Raw genomic sequence first — 17,746 nt, 5'->3', positions numbered from 1 at the left:
CTCCCTTAGACTCTCCACGATTGACCTCTCCAGGTTCCTAAGAGGCCAGTAAGGGGCGTACATAAGTGCACTGGTGTGCCTTTCATCCCCTGTCCAATTGTCTTTCCTTTTTTTCACCTATCTTATATATTCTCTTCCTTTCATTTATCCTCTCCTATAAGTTCACCTTCACCCTCTTTTTATATTATCACATGTCTATTTTCTTCCTATGTATTTATGTATTGGACAAAGCAACGCTCAATGTTATCTGCTAATCAACTGGTAAAAAAAGAACATACCATATCCTGAATGCTACTTTATTTAATAAACTCCTTCAAGGTTTTTTCAAAGATGCAAAGATAATTTATTGTTATGTATTACAATACGATGAGTGAACCATTGGATACCTGAATTAACAGATTAGGGGTCCATTATCATGGAGAAAATCTATATTTATGGTCACTCGAGTTAAAAAATGACTTCATGGCATGTAATCAGAAAGTGCTACGCACCGCAAATATTGTATATTAAATTAGTAATGTGAAACAAGGAAGAAAGTGCCAGGTAATCGTCACAGACTCAGCAATCCAATCCATCAAAGAGGCTACTCATTATGTGAATTTCTACTCAAGATTGAATTGAGTAAATTGAGATTGAACCTCACAGTGGGGAAAAAGCTATTGTAAAATCAGAGCGTGCTATTGATAATTAGAATTTAGGATGTTTTGCGGTGAGCAACAGCACAGATTTTATAAGAATGAGGACATGTTGTCAACCCAATCCGAGGTTGTTCACTGGTTTTCTTCTCTCCTTCTGGTAACTGGAAGACAAATGTCTTGAGCAGATGTATGAAGAAGGTGAAGGATTCCACTCTTGCTAATTTATCCTTTAAAGACCCATCTGACTCTGTGGAGGGAACAGAAAGCATAATTACAAAATAATCATGAAACGACAATTCATGATAACCAGGGGTGATTGTCACTTATCTTCCCTACCAGTTCTCAAATTGATTTATTTATTTTTATTATATTTATTTATTTATTTGTCATACAAATAGAAACATAGAAGACTGGCGGCAGAAAAAGACCTCGTGGTCCATCTAGTCTGCCCTTATACTATTTCCTGTATTTTATATTACAATGGATATATGTTTATCCCAGGCATGTTTAAATTCAGTTACTGTGGATTTACCAACCACGTCTGCTGGAAGTTTGTTCCAAGGATCTACTACTCTTTCAGTGAAATAATATTTTCTCACGTTGCTTTTGATCTTTCCCCCAACTAACTTCAGATTGTGTCCCCTTGTTCTTGTGTTCACTTTCCTATTAAAAACACTTCCCTCCTGAACCTTATTTAAGCCTTTAACATATTTAAATGTTTTAATCATGTCCCCCCTTTTCCTTCTGTCCTCCAGACTATACAGATTGAGTTCATTAAGTCAGTGTTTCCCAACCTTTTTTGAGCCGCGGCACATTATTCATGTTTTCAAAATTCTGGGGAACACTGAAGGGGGGGCGGGGGGGCTAAAGAAAAGTTTGGACAAAAAAAATATCTCTTCCTCCATTTCACTCTATTTCTCCCTCCCTCTTTCTCTCTCTTCCTTCCTTCCCTTCTTTCTCTCCATCCCTCTTTCTTTCTTTCTTCCTCTCTTTTTTGCTCTCTTTCTCTCTCCCTCCTTCCCTCCCTCTATGTCTTTCCCTCTCCCTCCTTCCCCCCTCTCTTTCTCTCTCTCTCTTGCTTTCTTTCCCTCTCTTTCTCTTGCTTTCTTTCTCTCATTCTCTCTCCCCTCCTTTCTCTCTCTCTCTCTTTCTCTCTCGTTCACCACGCCAGCAACAGAGAGAAAAAGAAAGAGCGAGAGAGAGCCGGAGAGAGAGTGGAGTGCGCAGCAGCCATCAGCCTCCTTGCCCTCCCAGACGTCCCCAGCGCCCGGCCTCGCGCCGCCTCCCGTTAGCCCGGCCGACTTTTCCCTGCTGCCGTTTTCTCTTCATGGCGCAAAGCCACACAGTCCCGGACTCCCGGATCGCTCGCTTCTCCGGCCAGCGCGGCGCTTTCCTGGGCAGATGGCTTTGCTGACCGGAGAAGCGAGCGATCCGGGAGTCCGGGACTGTGTGGCTTTGCGCCATGAAGAGAAAACGGCAGCAGGGAAAAGTCGGCCGTTTTCTCTTCATGGCGCAAAGCCACACAGTCCCGGACTCCCGGATTGCTCGCCCCAAGGCAGGAGGCGGCGGAGGAGGAGAGTGGGCGGATCGGGCGGGCAATGGGGCAGGGCGGAGAAGCCAGGGGCGCGTTTGGCCGGAGGCACCGTGGGGAGGCAGGGGCAGGGAGGTGCGGCAGTAAGAGTAAAGGAAGCCACGGCTGCCCCTGCCTCCCCACGGTGCCTCCAGCCAAACACGCCCTGGCTTCTCCACCCTGCCCCATTGCCCGCCCGATCCGCCCACTCTCCTCCGCCGCCTCTCGCCGCGGCACACCTGACGGTGTCTCGCGGCACACTAGTGTGCCACGGCATACCGGTTGGGAAACGCTGCATTAAGTCTTTCCTGATACATTTTATGCTTAAGACCTTCCACCATTCTTGTAGCCCGTCTTTGGACCCGTTCAATTTTGTCAATATCTTTTTGTAGGTGAGGTCTCCAGAACTGAACACAGTATTCCAAATGTGGTCTCACCAGCGCTCTATATAAGGGGATCACAATCTTCCTCTTCCTGCTTGTTATACCTCTAGCTATGCAGCCAAGCATGCTACTTGCTTTTCCTACTGCCTGACCACAGTGCTCACCCATTTTGAGACTGTCAGAAATCACTACCCCTAAATCCTTCTCTTCTGAAGTTTTTGCTAACACAGAATTGCCAATGCATACTCAGATTGAGGATTCTTTTTCCCCAAGTGCATTATTTTACATTTGGAAACATTAAACTGCAGTTTCCATTGCTTTGACCATTTATCTAGTAAAGCTAAATCATTTACCATATTACAGACCCCTCCAGGAATATCAAACATATTGCACACTTTAGGGTCATCAGCAAATAGGCCAACCTTCTACCAAACCTTCCCCTATGTCACTCACAAATATAATACTGTAATATGTTTAACATAATGAAAGTATAAAGTAGAGATAGAAAAGATAAAAAAGACATTAGGACAGGGACGGTAGGCACGAAAGGTGCACTTATGCACGCCCCTTACAGACCTCTTAGAGAAGGGGAGAGGTCGATTGTAGATAATGTAAGGTTGAAGATTTTGGGGTTGGGGGAAGCAACAACAGAGTCAGGTAATGAGTTCCAGGCGGTGACCACTCTATTGCTGAAATCGTATTTTCTGCAGTCTAGTTTGGAACGATTTACATTTAGTTTGTATCTATTGCGTGCTCTTGTGTTGTTGTTGTTAAAAGTTAAGGAGTCGCTAACAGGGAGTACATTGTGATGTATGATTTTATGAACAACAGTTAAAAATCGCATCGTCTATATCAGTGATGGCGAACCTTTTCTCCCTCCGTGCCAAAAACACACACACAAGCTATTGTATGCGAGCGAGTGCGCACACCCATAATTCAATACCCCCCCACCCCCTGCAGATGCTCATGTGATCCCCCCCATGCTGCCCCAGCCCCTGTGCATGTGCACATGATCAATCCATTCCCCCATTTCCCGACTTCGGGTGGTCCCAATAGGCCAATTTTCACCCTTCCCACGCTCCAGAGGTTTTCCTGGAGCCTAAGGCAGCTAAAATGGCTTCCCCTTCTCCCCAGAGGCCCTCTGAAGGCCAAAAATGTCCTCCCAGAACCTCAATGCAAGCTGGAAATCTGCTGGATGGCCTTCACATGCGCACCGGAGCTGAGTTAGGGCAACGGCTTGTGTGCCAGCATATATAGCTCCTTGTGTCACAGGTGGCACGGATGCCATAGGTTTGCTATCACTGGTCTATATGACAATAAATCACTTTTATATTTACCTCCAGCAAGGAGTTGAAATTCTTTCTTGGCAACAAATTCTCCATCCTTGTCCAAAAAATGACTTGGGTTGAATTGTTCAGGTGTCTCCCATAGTTTGGGATCAAGTAAGACAGAATTCAGATCCGGGTTAATAAAAGTTCCCTGGAAGTAATTTTTTAAAAAAAGGTTGACTCAGAGCATCCAAATTATCCCATTTCAAATTACTTCTCATGTATACATAACCATGTTTATACATTTTATGTATTCACAATCATATTTATACTTTTTCTGCAATTTTATGTATGCTTGACTAACTAACTAACTAAATACATACGTACGTACATACGTACATACGTACATACAGTACATGGATGGATGGATGGATGGATGGATGGATGATTGATTGATTGATTGATTGGATGGATGCATGGGTGCATGGGTGCATGGATAAACAAATAAACAAACAAACAAATCACCATTATGCTATACCTTGGGAGCAAGAAAACCAAAGATATTTACATCCTTTGCACATTGTTTGATGATTCTGAATAAGAATGCATGTTGGGTTCGCTGGATTTCATGAATCACAGCACTGGTATAAGGCAGCTTCTTCCAATCTTTATGGCTAACAGCATTTGAAGAACCCAAAACCTTTTCTATCTCCTTATGGACTTTATCTGAAAAGAAAATGAGAACATTTTACTTTGGGAAATGCTTGCGCCCATGTCACAGTTGCAAAATAAGGCAAACCTATGAAGGAAGAAACGAAATATGAGATATAGGAGAGACAATTGGACAGGGGATGGAAGGCACCCTGGTGCACTTATGCACGCCCCTTAAATCTTTTATGATGTTTTAAAATGTATTTTATATCCTGTTGTAAGCCACCCAAAATCCTTCTGGAGTTGGGTAGCATAGAAATAAAATTGATTGAATGAATGAATGAATGAATGAATGAATGAATGAATGAATGAATGAATGAATGAAATCTCTCCCCTCTGCTCTACCTGGGATCGGCAACCATCTTCTTCCTGTGGTCTACCCCTCTCTCACCTTGAACATCTGGATGAGACGCCATCAACAGCAGTGCCCACTGAAGAGTGATTGCGGTTGATTCGGCCGCCGAGATAAGGAAGTTGAAAATGCATTCAGCCAGGTTCTCTTCATTGTAGGCAGAATTCTGGCCACCTTTGTTCTGTTTGGGGCAAAAGAAAAGAACAGGTCATTTAAAAGTCACCGCCTAGTCTGCCAAACCTTGCAGGATTGTGCAAGCTGCCTGTTTTACAACACGATACGTTCATTAAAAATTGATTATGATCTTTAGTGTTCTCCGAGCTTCCTTATTTGTTTGTTTGTTTGCTTGTTTGTTTACACCAGTGCTTCTCAATTATTTTCTGTTATGCTCCCCCAAGGAAGAAGTAAACATTTTGCGTGCCCCCCAACACTCCACCGGGATGATTATTTGCAATATTTGACATGTTTCCGCTGAAAAAAATTATCAGCTTATCAGTATGGTTGGGGTGTAATATGTTTAAATGATATGTTAATTTATTTGGTTTCATGCTGTCCGCTGCCAACATTTTTAGACAGAGTAAACATAGTGATCTTTCCTCGTCTCCCACCATAGACACAGTGAACCCAAGTGCTACATACACTCGTCCTGTTTCCTCATCTTAGCTTTCGGGAAATTTACGTTTGTCTCATTCTCTCCGTCTCTCTCCTCCTTTCTTTTCATCCCTGTTCAATATTTTTCCATGGTGTCTCTTAAAGGTTTATTATATGCACTTCATATCTCTTGCTCTGTGCTGTGTGTTATTATTTGGTGCAAATAAATCCCTACTCCCTGCAGCAAAAGAAAAGCACATTCCACAGGGTCTCCTCCCCACCCTACCCCTGGCATTGCTCCACACCTCTCCAGGGGGGCCCGCGGCACTATTTGAGAAGCACTGGTTTAGAGACATTATATTACCCAACTAGGTAACGTCACGAAACATCAGCAAGCCAACAACCAAACTCAAACACTCCACAGTTCAACCCTGAACTATAGAGGTTTGCTCTTCTGTTGGAAGTGGGATGATCTTTGCAAACATTTTGTGAGCTTAGAAAGATATTCCTCAGATCCTGTTTTAATAATAATAATAATAATAATAATAATAATAATAATAATAATAATAATAATAATTTATTAGATTTGTATGCCGCCCCTCTCCAAAGACTCAAGTACTCTTCCCATCATAGAATAGAGCAGAGTAGGGTAAGACAGGACAGGACAGAATAGAATAGAATTCAATTGGCCAAGTGTGATTGGACACACGAGGAATTCTTCTTGGTGCAAATGATCTCAATGTACATAAAAGAAAAGATAGGTTCGTCAACAAGCATAAGATACAACTCTTAATGATAATCTGGGTATGTATTGTCACGCTGTGTATTGCCAGCCCCAGAGACATTCAGAGACATTCAGTAATTAAATAGTTAACAGTGTGTATGTTAGTTAGCTCCACCCATTATGATGTAAAATCCTGCCTGTCATACTTGCATCATTTCCTTTCTTCTCCGAAGAATCCATCTTCTTTCTTTTCTCTTCAAAGATGTAGCATGCATAGAAAGATGCCTCTAATAGACATTAGCTATTTTTCTTATTTTCTTAATAAAAGTAACTTCGTTTGAAAGCCGTTTCTCTACTTTAATCCATCGACTCTTAGGTTTGATTTATTATAGTCCACGTGGGCTATAATTTATCTACTAAATCTGTCACGTATAAGCAATCAAATCATATTAGGAACCAGTCAATATAAATTGTAAGGATACAAGCAACAAAGTTACAGTCCCCGACAATCTGGAGGCCGGAAATGGCTGTTTCCCAACTTCTGGTGGGCCCAGTAGACTCATGTTTTGCCTTCCCCGGGCTCCAAAGACTTCCCTGGAGCCAGAGGCGGGTAAAAACACCCTTCCCCATCCCTCTGGAGGTTCCCTGGAAGCCAAAAACGCCCTCCCAGGGCCTCTGTGCAAACCAAAAATCAGCTGGCTGGCACACACATGCACATTGGAGCTGAGCTAGGGCAACAGCTCATGTGCCAGTAGATAGGGCACCACGTGCTACCGATGGCACTCATGCCATAGGTTCACCATCACTGTCCTAGGTTAGTTCATATGAGGACAGGAGCATTATATCCAGATTCTTCCATTCTCCCCTCTTCTGTGGACCAGCTTTGTTCTTCTCCTCTAGTTGCTTCTTCACATCTTACAAAATGGGTCCTGGGCTGTAACATTAAACCTTTACTTATCTTGCCATGGTTACAACATAGCCCAATAGCCAATTAGTGGCAGAAACTTTGGATGAAGCACCTATAATTTAGATATCCTATGATTACAGTTCCCCTGAACCTGACAGAGAGCATTGCAATGGTAATAGAGAATGACCTCAGGAGACAGGAGAAAGAGTCACAGTCAGGGAACAATCAAACAATCTTGGGGGGAAAGATTAGAAGTAACGTGATAAAATATTATTTGACTGAAAAAGAGTAGTAGATGCTTGGAACAAACTTCCAGCAGACATGGTTGGTAAATCCACAGTCACTGAATTTAAACATGCCTGGGATAAACATATATCCATCCTAAGATAAAATACAGGAAATAGTATAAGGGCAGACTAGATGGACCATGAGGTCTTTTTCTGCCGTCAGTCTTCTATGTTTCTATGTTTCTATAACCAGTACTCTGAATTTCGTCCGGATTCTGTTAAAGATAATATATATAAAACTAGTTCTTCCAGGTGTGTTTTCTGTCTGAACGACCTTACAAAGGTTATCAAGCCACCAATATGGTAGTGGCAAGCAAGGGGGAAAACACTTTTTGCAAGTGTGTGATGTTTAAAAAGTGTGTGATATTAAAAAGTAGGATGTGTCTACCGTCCTACATGGGCACCTGCTATGTCTACATAGGCACCTATTGTCCCCATTTATCCGTATCCATTTCCTGTATTCATAATCATGTTTATATTTATATCTGTTATAACAGTCTCAAATCTTCACTAATAAATACTGTAAGAAGAAGCCATTTTTCCCATAGGAATCAATGTAAAAGCAAATAATGCATGCGATTGGGGAAACGGCAGGGAGGGTGGAGGCCCTGTTTCCTCCCAGGAGATTCCCAGAGAGGCCCCACGGAGGCTTCTCCCTGCCTTTTCCAGTTACAATTTTGGAGGCTCAGGTTTGTAAGTGGAAAATGGTTCTTGAGAAGAGGCCAAAAAAAATTGAACACCCGGTTCTTATCTAGAAAAGTTTGTAAGTAGAGGCGTTTGTAGGTAGGGGTATCACTGTATATTGTTTTCTTATATGTTGTAAGCCACTCCGAGTACCCAGAGAGGGGAAGCAAGTAAATGAATGAATGAATGAATGAATGAATGAATGAATGAATGAATGAATGAATGAATGAATGAATGAATGAATGAACGTAGAGGCGTTTGTAGGTAGAGGTACCACTGTATATTGTTTTCTTATATGTTGTAAGCCACTCCGAGTACCCAGAGAGGGGCGGCAAGTAAATGAATGAATGAATGAATGAATGAATGAATGAATGAATGAATGAATGAATGAATGCAGAGGTGTCTGTAGGTAGAGGTACCACTCAACGAAGAAACTCAAATGACTTCTTGGCATTTCAAGAAAATGTATTGATTCCTTTGAGTAGCCCCTTTTGCAAAATACCCAGTAGTAAGAAAATAAAATAACAAAATAACAGAGTTGGAAGAGACTTTAGGGGTCTTCTAACCCAACCCCGTACTCAAGCCAGAGACCCCAATACTACTCGAGACAAATAGCTGTCTAATCTCTTCTTTAAAACCTCCAGTGATGAAGCACCCACAACTTCTGGAGGCAAGTTATTCCACTGTTTAATTGTTCTCACTGTCAGGAAATTTCTCCTTAGTTCTAGGTTCCTTCTCTCCTCGATTAGTTTCCACCCATTGCTTCTTGTATTGCTTTCTGGGGCTTGGAAAAATAGGTTGATCACCTCTTTTTTGGAGCAACCCCTCAGATACTGGAGCCATAGATAAGTAGCGCCATAGATAAGTAGTCGGTACTTACTTTCTCCATCTGTGACAAGTAGAAATCAACGAAATCTTCTGGCTCTTTCATTGGCTTCGCTTCTTTATGTTTCTGCATCGCCTTCTTTGTAAAGGAAAATATCATCTCCTTGCTGGACAGGGCATTTTTCTGTAGCCCTGGCAAATATTTCAAGAGCCATGAGAACTGTTTATCTAACTGCAGAGAAAACACAAGCAAAGTAATATCACTCTCAAGGGTCCCATGCTGTTGTGGTTAGCTCTGGCCCAGCTCCTGCCCCAAGGACTGTGGATGTGGGGGAGACATCCACATGCTGCAGGCCTGTTTTGCCCCCCCGGTGGAATCTGCCGATGAAGGCTCCTCTGACCAAGAAGACATGAGTGACAGGGAGGAGGAGAGTGTGGCAGACAGCTCAGAAGGAGATCAATTATCTAGCTCTTCTTTGGATTCAGAACAAGAGTTAATGATACAGCCACGCATGCGGAGAGAGATGCATAGGCAACAACAACTGAGAGATTATTATCAAAGAAAATGAGGCCACCTGTGGTTGGGTGGGGCTGTGGTCATTAGTGAGGCTACTATAAATAGCAGCCTGTGGGTTTGGCCATTGTGGAGGATTATCTGATCATTGTGTTTCGTGACTGCTGTACTGACTTTGACCTTTTGTGTGCTGATTTTTCCCCACTTTGAAACTAAACCAGAGCAAAGTATGTTTCACTTTGTGAAAGAAGAAGGACTGTGAATTACCTCACAGCTGCAAGCTAAGTATCACAGAACTGATAAGGGACTTGTATAAATTACCAGTTTGTTTGGAGACGAGTGCTCTTTGCTATACCAAAAGAGGACTTGGTTTAAGTGAATTTTCATTATAAAGAACATTGTTTTGAATTTTCAAACGTGTGTGTGTCTGAAATTTGTACCTGTGAATTTTTGGGAGGATTCTACCAGAGAGCCCAACAGAACACATGCCTGGGACCAACCCACCCTAGGCCATGAATTTCTTAATAGACCTGCTTTATTTCTTGAAGTTGCGGATGAAATCTCTGGGTACCTTCTATGGCAGTGATGGCAAACCTATGGTATGCATGCCACAGGTGGCACATGGAGCCATATCGGAGGGCATGTGAGTCTTTGCCCTATGTCAGCCCCAGTGTGCTAGCCATCTGGTTTTCAGCATTGGGAAAGGCCATTTCGCCACCCGAGGCTTCATTGTTCTAACTGTCAGGAAATTTCTCCTTGGTTCTAAGTTATTTCTCTCCTTGTTTAGTTTCCACCCATTGCTTCTTGTTCTACTCTCAGGTGCCTTGGAGAATAGCCTGACTTCCTCTTCTTTGTGGCAACCCCTGAGATATTGGAACACGGCTATTGCTAGTACAGGAGCACATGTGTGTTAGGGTTTGCCACTGTAAACTTGTACTGTCACTTTAAATGTTACAGTTGCTACTGTAAAACTTGTACATAAAGGGTTAATAATATTCTAAGCTGGTGCGTCATTAGAGGGCGCCAGTATTCCATCCCTCAGATGAGGCTGTGACGTCATTCTCTTTGCCTTGAGAAAGGGGAGTTGTGTTTATGCTTCGTGCGTATCTTCTTGTGTAAGCTTTGTGCTTATTATCTATATTGTATTTTGCTTTGTGCTTCTAATCTTGTAATATGCTCAGTGCTTATTATCCTGTATTTGCTTCCTGCTTATTCTGGATTCTTTCTATATTTTGTTTATTCATTCAATCAATCAATCAATCAATCAATCATTCATTCATTCATTCATTCATTCATTTATTTATTTATTTATTGGATTTGTATGCCGCCCCTCTCCGCAGACTCGGGGCGGCTAACAACAGCAATAAAACAATATATAACAAAATCCAATACTAAAAACAGTTAAAAGACCATTATATAAAAACCAATCATACATACAGACATACCATGCATAAAATTGTAAAGGCCTAGGGGGAAAGTATATCTCAGTTCGCCCATGCCTGGCGGCAGAGGTGGGTTTTAAGCAACTTTCGAAAGGCAAGGAGGGTAGGGGCAATTCTAATCTCTGGGGGGAGTTGGTTCCAGAGGGCCGGGGCCGCCACAGAGAAGGCTCTTCCTCTGGGTCCCGCCAAGCGACATTGTTGTATGTAAATAATACTTATTTAACTACCGTAAGTCTGTGTCTTGGCTTTATCACACTTCCACGCTCTGTTAAAATTCTCTGCTCGGTGATGTCGAAGGTTTCATAGCCTAGCTATACCGAGACAAGCCAACAGCTATCATGTCTCCACTGGTCCTTCTTTTCATTAAACTAGCCATGCAAAGTTCCTGCAACCGTTCTTCATATGTTTTAGTCTCCAGTCCTCTCATCATCTTTGTCTCTCTTCTCTCTGCACTTTTTCTAGAATCTCAACATCTTTTTTTGCATCATGGTGACCAAAAATTGTCAGACCACCGAAACAGACCAGAACAATCTGTTACAGTAATAAAGCAAAGAATGACTTACAGTATAAACAAAGCTCCCTCCAGATTTTACAGCAGATTCAATGGCGTCCGTCAATTGTTGGCTCTCCTTGTCTTCAAGAGGGGAACGGTCACCAAAACTCACACTCCATATCATTTTGGAAAGGGAAGCAATGATGTTGTTCAAAGGGTCAAATGGCTGCCCTGCAAATGAAATGATTGATAAATATTTTCCACCTTCTTCTTAATACAGCTAATATTCCAGTTGCAACTGCAATTGAGCCCAAAGTTTATGCTATTAACTGAGACGTTTGTAAAGTGAGTTTTGACCCATTTTGCAATCTTTCTTGCCTCAGCTGTTAAGTAAATCACTGAAGTTTCACTGAACATTACCAAAAAGACTTCAAGAGTGGTTAACCTAATCCTACGTAGCTTCTGTTCTGGTAATCTCACACTACTAACCAGAGCATACAAAACTTTCGCCAGACCAATCCTTGAATACAGTTCATCTGCCTGGAACCCACACTGCATTTTGGACATAAACACTCTAGAAAATTTCCAGAGATATTTTACTAGAAGAGCCCTCCACTCCTCCACTCATGACAGAATACCCAACGCAACTAGACTTACAATCCCAGGTTTAGAAAGCTTAGAACTATGTCGCCTTAAATACGACTTAAGCATATCCCATGAAATTATCTGCTACAACGTCCTTCCTGTCAATGACTACTTCAGCTTCAACCACAACAACACATGAGCACACAACAGATACAACCTTAAAGTAAACTGCTCCAAACTCGACTGCAGTAAATACGACTTTAGTAACCAAGTAGTTGATAGATAGATAGATAGATAGATAGATAGATAGATAGATAGATAGATAGATAGATAGATAGATAGATAGATAGATTAGAGAGAGAGAGATTAGATAGATAGATAGGTAGGTAGGTTGGTAGGTAGGTAGGTAGATACGATGATAGATAGATAGATAGGTAGGTGGGTAGGTAGGTAGGTAGATAGATAAGATGATAGGTAGGTAGGTAGGTAGATAGATAGATAGATAGATAGATAGATAGATAGATAGATAGATAGATAGATAGATAGATAGATAGATAGATAGATAGATAGATAGATAGATATATTAGAGAGAGATTAGATAGATAGATAGGTAGGTAGGTTGGTAGGTAGGTAGATAAGATGATAGATAGATAGATAGATAGATAGATAGATAGATAGATAGATAGATAGATAGATAGATAGGTAGGTAGGTAGGTAGGTAGGTAGGTAGGTAGGTAGGTAGGTAGGTAGGTAGATAAGATGATAGGTAGGTAGGTAGGTAGGTAGATAGGTGATAAATAGATATTAGAATATAACTGAAAAGGTGCCAAATTGTATATCAAAGTATGCAGAGACTCTATGAATACTTGAGTAGAGCAAAATAAGGCCCGATGCAACCTCCTAATTCTACCTACCATTGACACGTGCAAAAGCCTCCGCCAGCCGAGGGGCCTCCTGTTCCACCAGGCTCTCCACTCCTTTCTTTTCTCTCTCCTGCTTGGACAAAATAAGCTGTTCAATTTCTTTTTGCTGCTTCCATATTTCTCCGCCTAAAAATACCAAAGTAAAAGAAAATAAAGACACCTCTTACAGGGGAAATCAATCAATTGATAAAATAATGCAATCTTTATTTGTCAACCTCTCCAAAGCTAGTTCATATCCAGGACAAAAGACTCTGTCAGTTAAATTTTCTCCCAAATGTTCCGTCTTAAATTCATTCTTTTCCTTTGTGTTTTGCATTAGCAAAATAAATGAGCCGTGTAAGACCCATCTCCAGTATGCAGAGGAGCTGTTCAAGCCTAGTGAGTACTCCAAGGAAAAGAGGTGGAATTATAGAGTGGCTGAAAAGATAAGATTCTTCATTATAGAACTCAGTGGTAGAGTCCCTAATACAGACTGGCTGCCAACACACAACGTACATCTCTTCCTTTCCCTTTTTTTTTTCCCCAATAAATTTTATTAATTTTCATAAAATAGACAAAACTGACAAACAAACATTTAACATAATAAACAAACATTTAACAAATAAACAATAATAAAGGCGGGGTTGCAATTTCCCCGCTTATTCTAGAAGATAAATTTCAATACAGAAAAAAGAATACATTGTAAATATTTTAAATTTACTTATTACTTTGAATGAAAAGAAGAAATTTATTTAACCCTATATAATAAATCGTCATATATAAACTACATCTAACACAAAATTTAAAACATATTCATACTTCTACTATTCTCCTATACTTTTTACTTTTACTTATTATTATTATTTATCTATATATACACTTTGTTCCAAATTTTATAAAATTCTGTTTCTTCTTGATCTTCCTTTTCCTTATTAATTTGAAGCACCTGAATGTTACAAATAGAAAGAGCTGATGTCTGTAGGAAGGTCTAATAATTCTAATGCATAGGTTTATTTGTAGCCCATAGAAGTGAACTCTATATTCATTTAGCTTATTCTATTCCAGTGTTTCCCAACCTTGGCAACTTGAAGATATTTGGACTTTATTTGGACCAGCGAATGCTGGCTGGGGAATTCTGGGAGTTGAAGTCCAAATATCTTCAAGTTGCCAAGGTTGGGAAACACTGTTCTATTCTATTCTATTCTATTCTACTTATACTTTTACTTCTATATTTTATAAACACTTACCTTTGTCGTTGAATATGCTACCGTAAGGAGTCATGGAGATCTTAGGACTGCTGGTTTCTTCTTGCATCTGCTGTTTTGGACCAACATAAAAAGATAGTTTTATTCTTGGGTGTGGGATTTCAAGTAAAACTTGGACTTTCAGTTTCTCCTGCTGGGAACCTTTCAGTTCTACTCACCCCTACCTTTCTGTCCATTGCAAAATAATAATAATAATAATAATAATAATAATAATAATAATAATAATAATAATTAGATTTGTATGCTGCCCCTCTCCGCATACTCGAAAGTTATAAGTTATAAGAAAGTTATAAAGGAATGAGAATATTCTTTTCTAGTTTTAGTTTTAGAGCACAAATGTATTGATTCCTTTGAGTCGCCCCTTTTGTAAAATACACAGTAGTAAGAAAATAAGAATAACAAAAAAGCCCTGCTCATTCCACTGGGGCTCAGGAGGGAAGAAGGAAGCTCCTGATTGGTCGCGGCTCGCATCCAATCAACTCCAACTCCAGGCTCTGAGTCCCGCCTCTTTCCAAAAATCGGGATTTTTTAAAAAACGCCGCGGGATGCAGGACAAATTGTTAGAAATCAGGACTGTCCTACCAAAAGCAGGATATCTTGTCACATTAGCATTAAGGATTTATTTTGTTTTCCTTCTTAGACAAAAAGTTAATTTTACACCTTTCTTCCCTGGAATCCATCCACACTTTCACTCTGCTCCAGGCAAGATGTAGGCAGCTTTGCCTATCTCTATTTCAGTATTTCACAATCTTAGCAGACTTAAGATGTGTGGGCCTCAACTCCCAGAATTCTTCAGCCACCTATCGTTGGCTTGGGAATTCAAGGATCTGCATAAACCTTCAGAAGTTTCTTTATTTTATTTATTTTATTTATTTATTTATTCATTTGTCCAATACATAAATACATAGGAAGACAAATAGACATGTGATAATATAAATGAGGGTGAAAGTGAACTTAGAGGAGAGGATATATGAAAGGAAGAGAGTATATAAGATAGGAGAAAGAAAGGAAAGACAATTGGACAGGGGACGAAAGGCACACCAGTGCACTTATATACGCCCCTTACTGGCCTCTTAGGAACCTGGAGAGGTCAATCGTGGAGAGTCTAAGGGAGAAATGTTGGGGGTTAGGGGTTGAAACAATTAGAGTTCCACGCTTCGATAACTCGATTGTTGAAATCATATTTTTTTACAGTCAAGTTTGAAGCGGTTCGTATTAAGTTTGAATCTGTTGCATGCTCTTGTGTTATTGCGGTTGAAGCTGAAGTAGTCATTGACCGGTAGGACGTTGCAGCATATGATCTTGTGGGCAATACTCAAGTCGTGTTTTTGGCGCCGTAGTTGTAGGCTTTCTAGGCCCAGGATTGTTAGTCTATTTTCGTAGGATATTCTGTTTCTAGTGGAGGAGTGAAGGGCTCTTCTAGTGAAATATCTTTGGACATTTTCAAGGGTATTGATGTCCGAGATGTGGTATGGGTTCCAGACAGATGAGCAGTGGTCTAGCATAGGTCTGGCAAAAGTTTTGTAAGCTCTTGTGAGTAGTGTGAGATTTCCTGAGCAGAAGCTGCGTAGGATCAGGTTAACAAATCTAGAGGCTTTTTTGGCGATGTTGTTGCAGTGGGCTTTAGCACTTAGGTCATTCGGTATTGAATTTATATCGCCGCCTATTCACCCATGGCAACTCAAGGTGGCTTATAAAATATAAAACCATATTTAAAGCAATAAAATTATTGCAACGCATCATTATCTAGGACATATTGCATAACGAATCCAGAGCATGCTACCATGGTCTTTCAAGATTGAAAGATGCCAATGCATTGCATAACGAGATGTTGCAAACACCCAAAAAGATAAACATCTGGGCTAGCTGTTGTATTATTTGTTCAATCTACTAAGGTTGATACCATAGTGGCTTCAGTTCTGGAAAAACTACTCTGACAAACAGAACATCCTCTGAATGAAGTTTTAGCAATAGCTTGAGAAATGCTGGCCTTCAACATGCCATGCATAAACTACACAGGCCTGGGGGAGATGTCTCAGTTCCCTCATGCCTGACGGCAGAGGTGGATCTTAAGGAGTTTACAAAAGGCAAGGAGGGTGGGGGCAATCCTAATCTCCGGGGAGAGCTGGTTCCAGAGGGTCAGGGCCGCCACAGAGAAGGCTCTTCCCCTGGGTCCCGCCAGACGACATTGTTTAGTCGACGGGACCCGGAGAAGGCCAACTCTGTAGGACCTAAGTGGTCGCTGGGATTCATGCGGCAGAAGGCGGTCCTGGAGATATTCTGGTCCGATGCCATGAAGGGCTTTATAGGTCAAAACCAACACTTTGAATTGTGACTGGAAACTAATGGCCCCAAGCCTGACGGCATAAATGGGTCTGTAAACTTTTGCGAAAGGCGAGGAGGGTGGGGGGAAGTGAGAATCTCCGGGGGGAGTTGATTCCAAAGGGCTGGGGCCCCCACAGAGAAGGCTCTTCCCCTAGGCCCCACCAAACGACATTGTCTGATTGACGGGACCCTGAGAAGGCCGACTCTATGGGACCTGACCAGGCGCTGGGACTCATGCAGCTAAAGGTGATCTCGAACCTACTTCTGCCAAGGATGTCAATTCAATTCAATTCAATTTATTAGATTTGTATGCCGCCCCTCTCCGAAGACTCGGGGCGGCTCACAACAATAATAAAAACAATATTCCAGCGAAAACAAATCTAATATTAAAAAGCACATAAAACCCTATCATATTTTTTAAAAAGCAAACAACATATACATACCCAAACATAAATATAAAAAAAGCCTGGGGGAAAGATGTCTCAATTCCCCCATGCCTGGCGGTATAGATGGGTCTTGAGTAATTTGCAAAAGACAAGGAGTGTGGGGGCAGTTCTAAGCTCCAGAGGGAGTTGATTCCAGAGGGCCGGGGCTGCCACAGAGAAGGCTCTTCCCCTGGGGCCCGCCAAACGACATTGTTTGGTCGACCAGACCCGGAGAAGGCCAACTCTGTGGGACCTTATCGGTTGCTTTGATTCGTGCGGTAGCAGGTGGTTCCGGAGGTACTCTGGTCCCATGCCATGTAGGGCTTTAAAGGTCATAACCAACACTTTGAATTGTGACTGGAAACTGATTGGCAGCCAATGCAGACCTTGGAGTGTTGCAGAAACGTGGGCGAATCTAGGAAGCCCCACGATGGCTCTCGCGGCCGCGTTCTGCACGATCCGAAGTTTCCGAACACTTTTCAGAGGTAGCCCCATGTAGAGCGCGTTGCAGTAATCGAACCTCGAGGTGATGAGGGCATGAGCGACTGTGAGCAGTGACTCCCTGGCCAAATAGGGCCGCAACAATATCGTTCAATGGAAAACGGTTCTCTCCCCAAATCCTTTAACTCACCAAATGCAACCGATTTAATTTAGCAATTAATTTCAGAAGGGTTACCTTAGACCGAGTCTCTTGATAAAGCCTGATGCCCGCTTGCCATAAGCTTCCGGTGGCAGGCAGTGGGAGCCATCCCGAAGGATAACGACTGCGAAACCAGAATTGCCTTAGGAGGTAGAACATCAAAAGACTCAGGAGAATGGCGACCGAGAAGAGCTCTGTTATAGACATTCTCCCTT

At 41.7% G+C, this 17,746-nt stretch overlaps 1 protein-coding gene across 1 annotated transcript; it reads right to left on the bottom strand.

Moving 5' to 3' along the window:
* Nucleotides 1-625: 625 nt before the first annotated feature.
* On the bottom strand, nt 626-17,738 carry LOC139168237 (cytochrome P450 2J2-like). Its single transcript, XM_070753751.1, has 9 exons — nt 17,568-17,738; nt 14,124-14,193; nt 12,889-13,023; nt 11,460-11,620; nt 8,996-9,172; nt 4,962-5,103; nt 4,398-4,585; nt 3,929-4,070; nt 626-885 (listed from the first exon to the last, which is right to left on the bottom strand). The coding sequence occupies exons 1-9, from the start codon at nt 17,736-17,738 to the stop codon at nt 695-697; spliced, it is 1,377 nt and encodes a 458-aa protein (XP_070609852.1). The 3' UTR covers nt 626-694.
* Nucleotides 17,739-17,746: the final 8 nt, after the last annotated feature.

The sequence above is a fragment of the Erythrolamprus reginae genome, chromosome 5 (assembly GCF_031021105.1).
Source record: "Erythrolamprus reginae isolate rEryReg1 chromosome 5, rEryReg1.hap1, whole genome shotgun sequence".
Lineage (NCBI taxonomy): Eukaryota > Metazoa > Chordata > Lepidosauria > Squamata > Dipsadidae > Erythrolamprus > Erythrolamprus reginae.
Note: the sequence above shows the minus strand (reverse complement) of the source record. Positions and strands in the feature narration are given on the sequence as shown.

Coding starts and splice junctions, on each gene's coding strand:
- LOC139168237 (XM_070753751.1), bottom strand. CDS start 17,738: ATGTCTATAACAGAGCTCTTCTCGGTCGCCATTCTCCTGAGTCTTTTG. Junction 11,621..12,888: donor GGCTTTTGCACGTGTCAATG/GTAGGTAGAATT, acceptor TTTCATTTGCAG/GGCAGCCATTTGACCCTTTG. Junction 886..3,928: donor ATTTCAACTCCTTGCTGGAG/GTAAATATAAAA, acceptor TTCCCTCCACAG/AGTCAGATGGGTCTTTAAAG.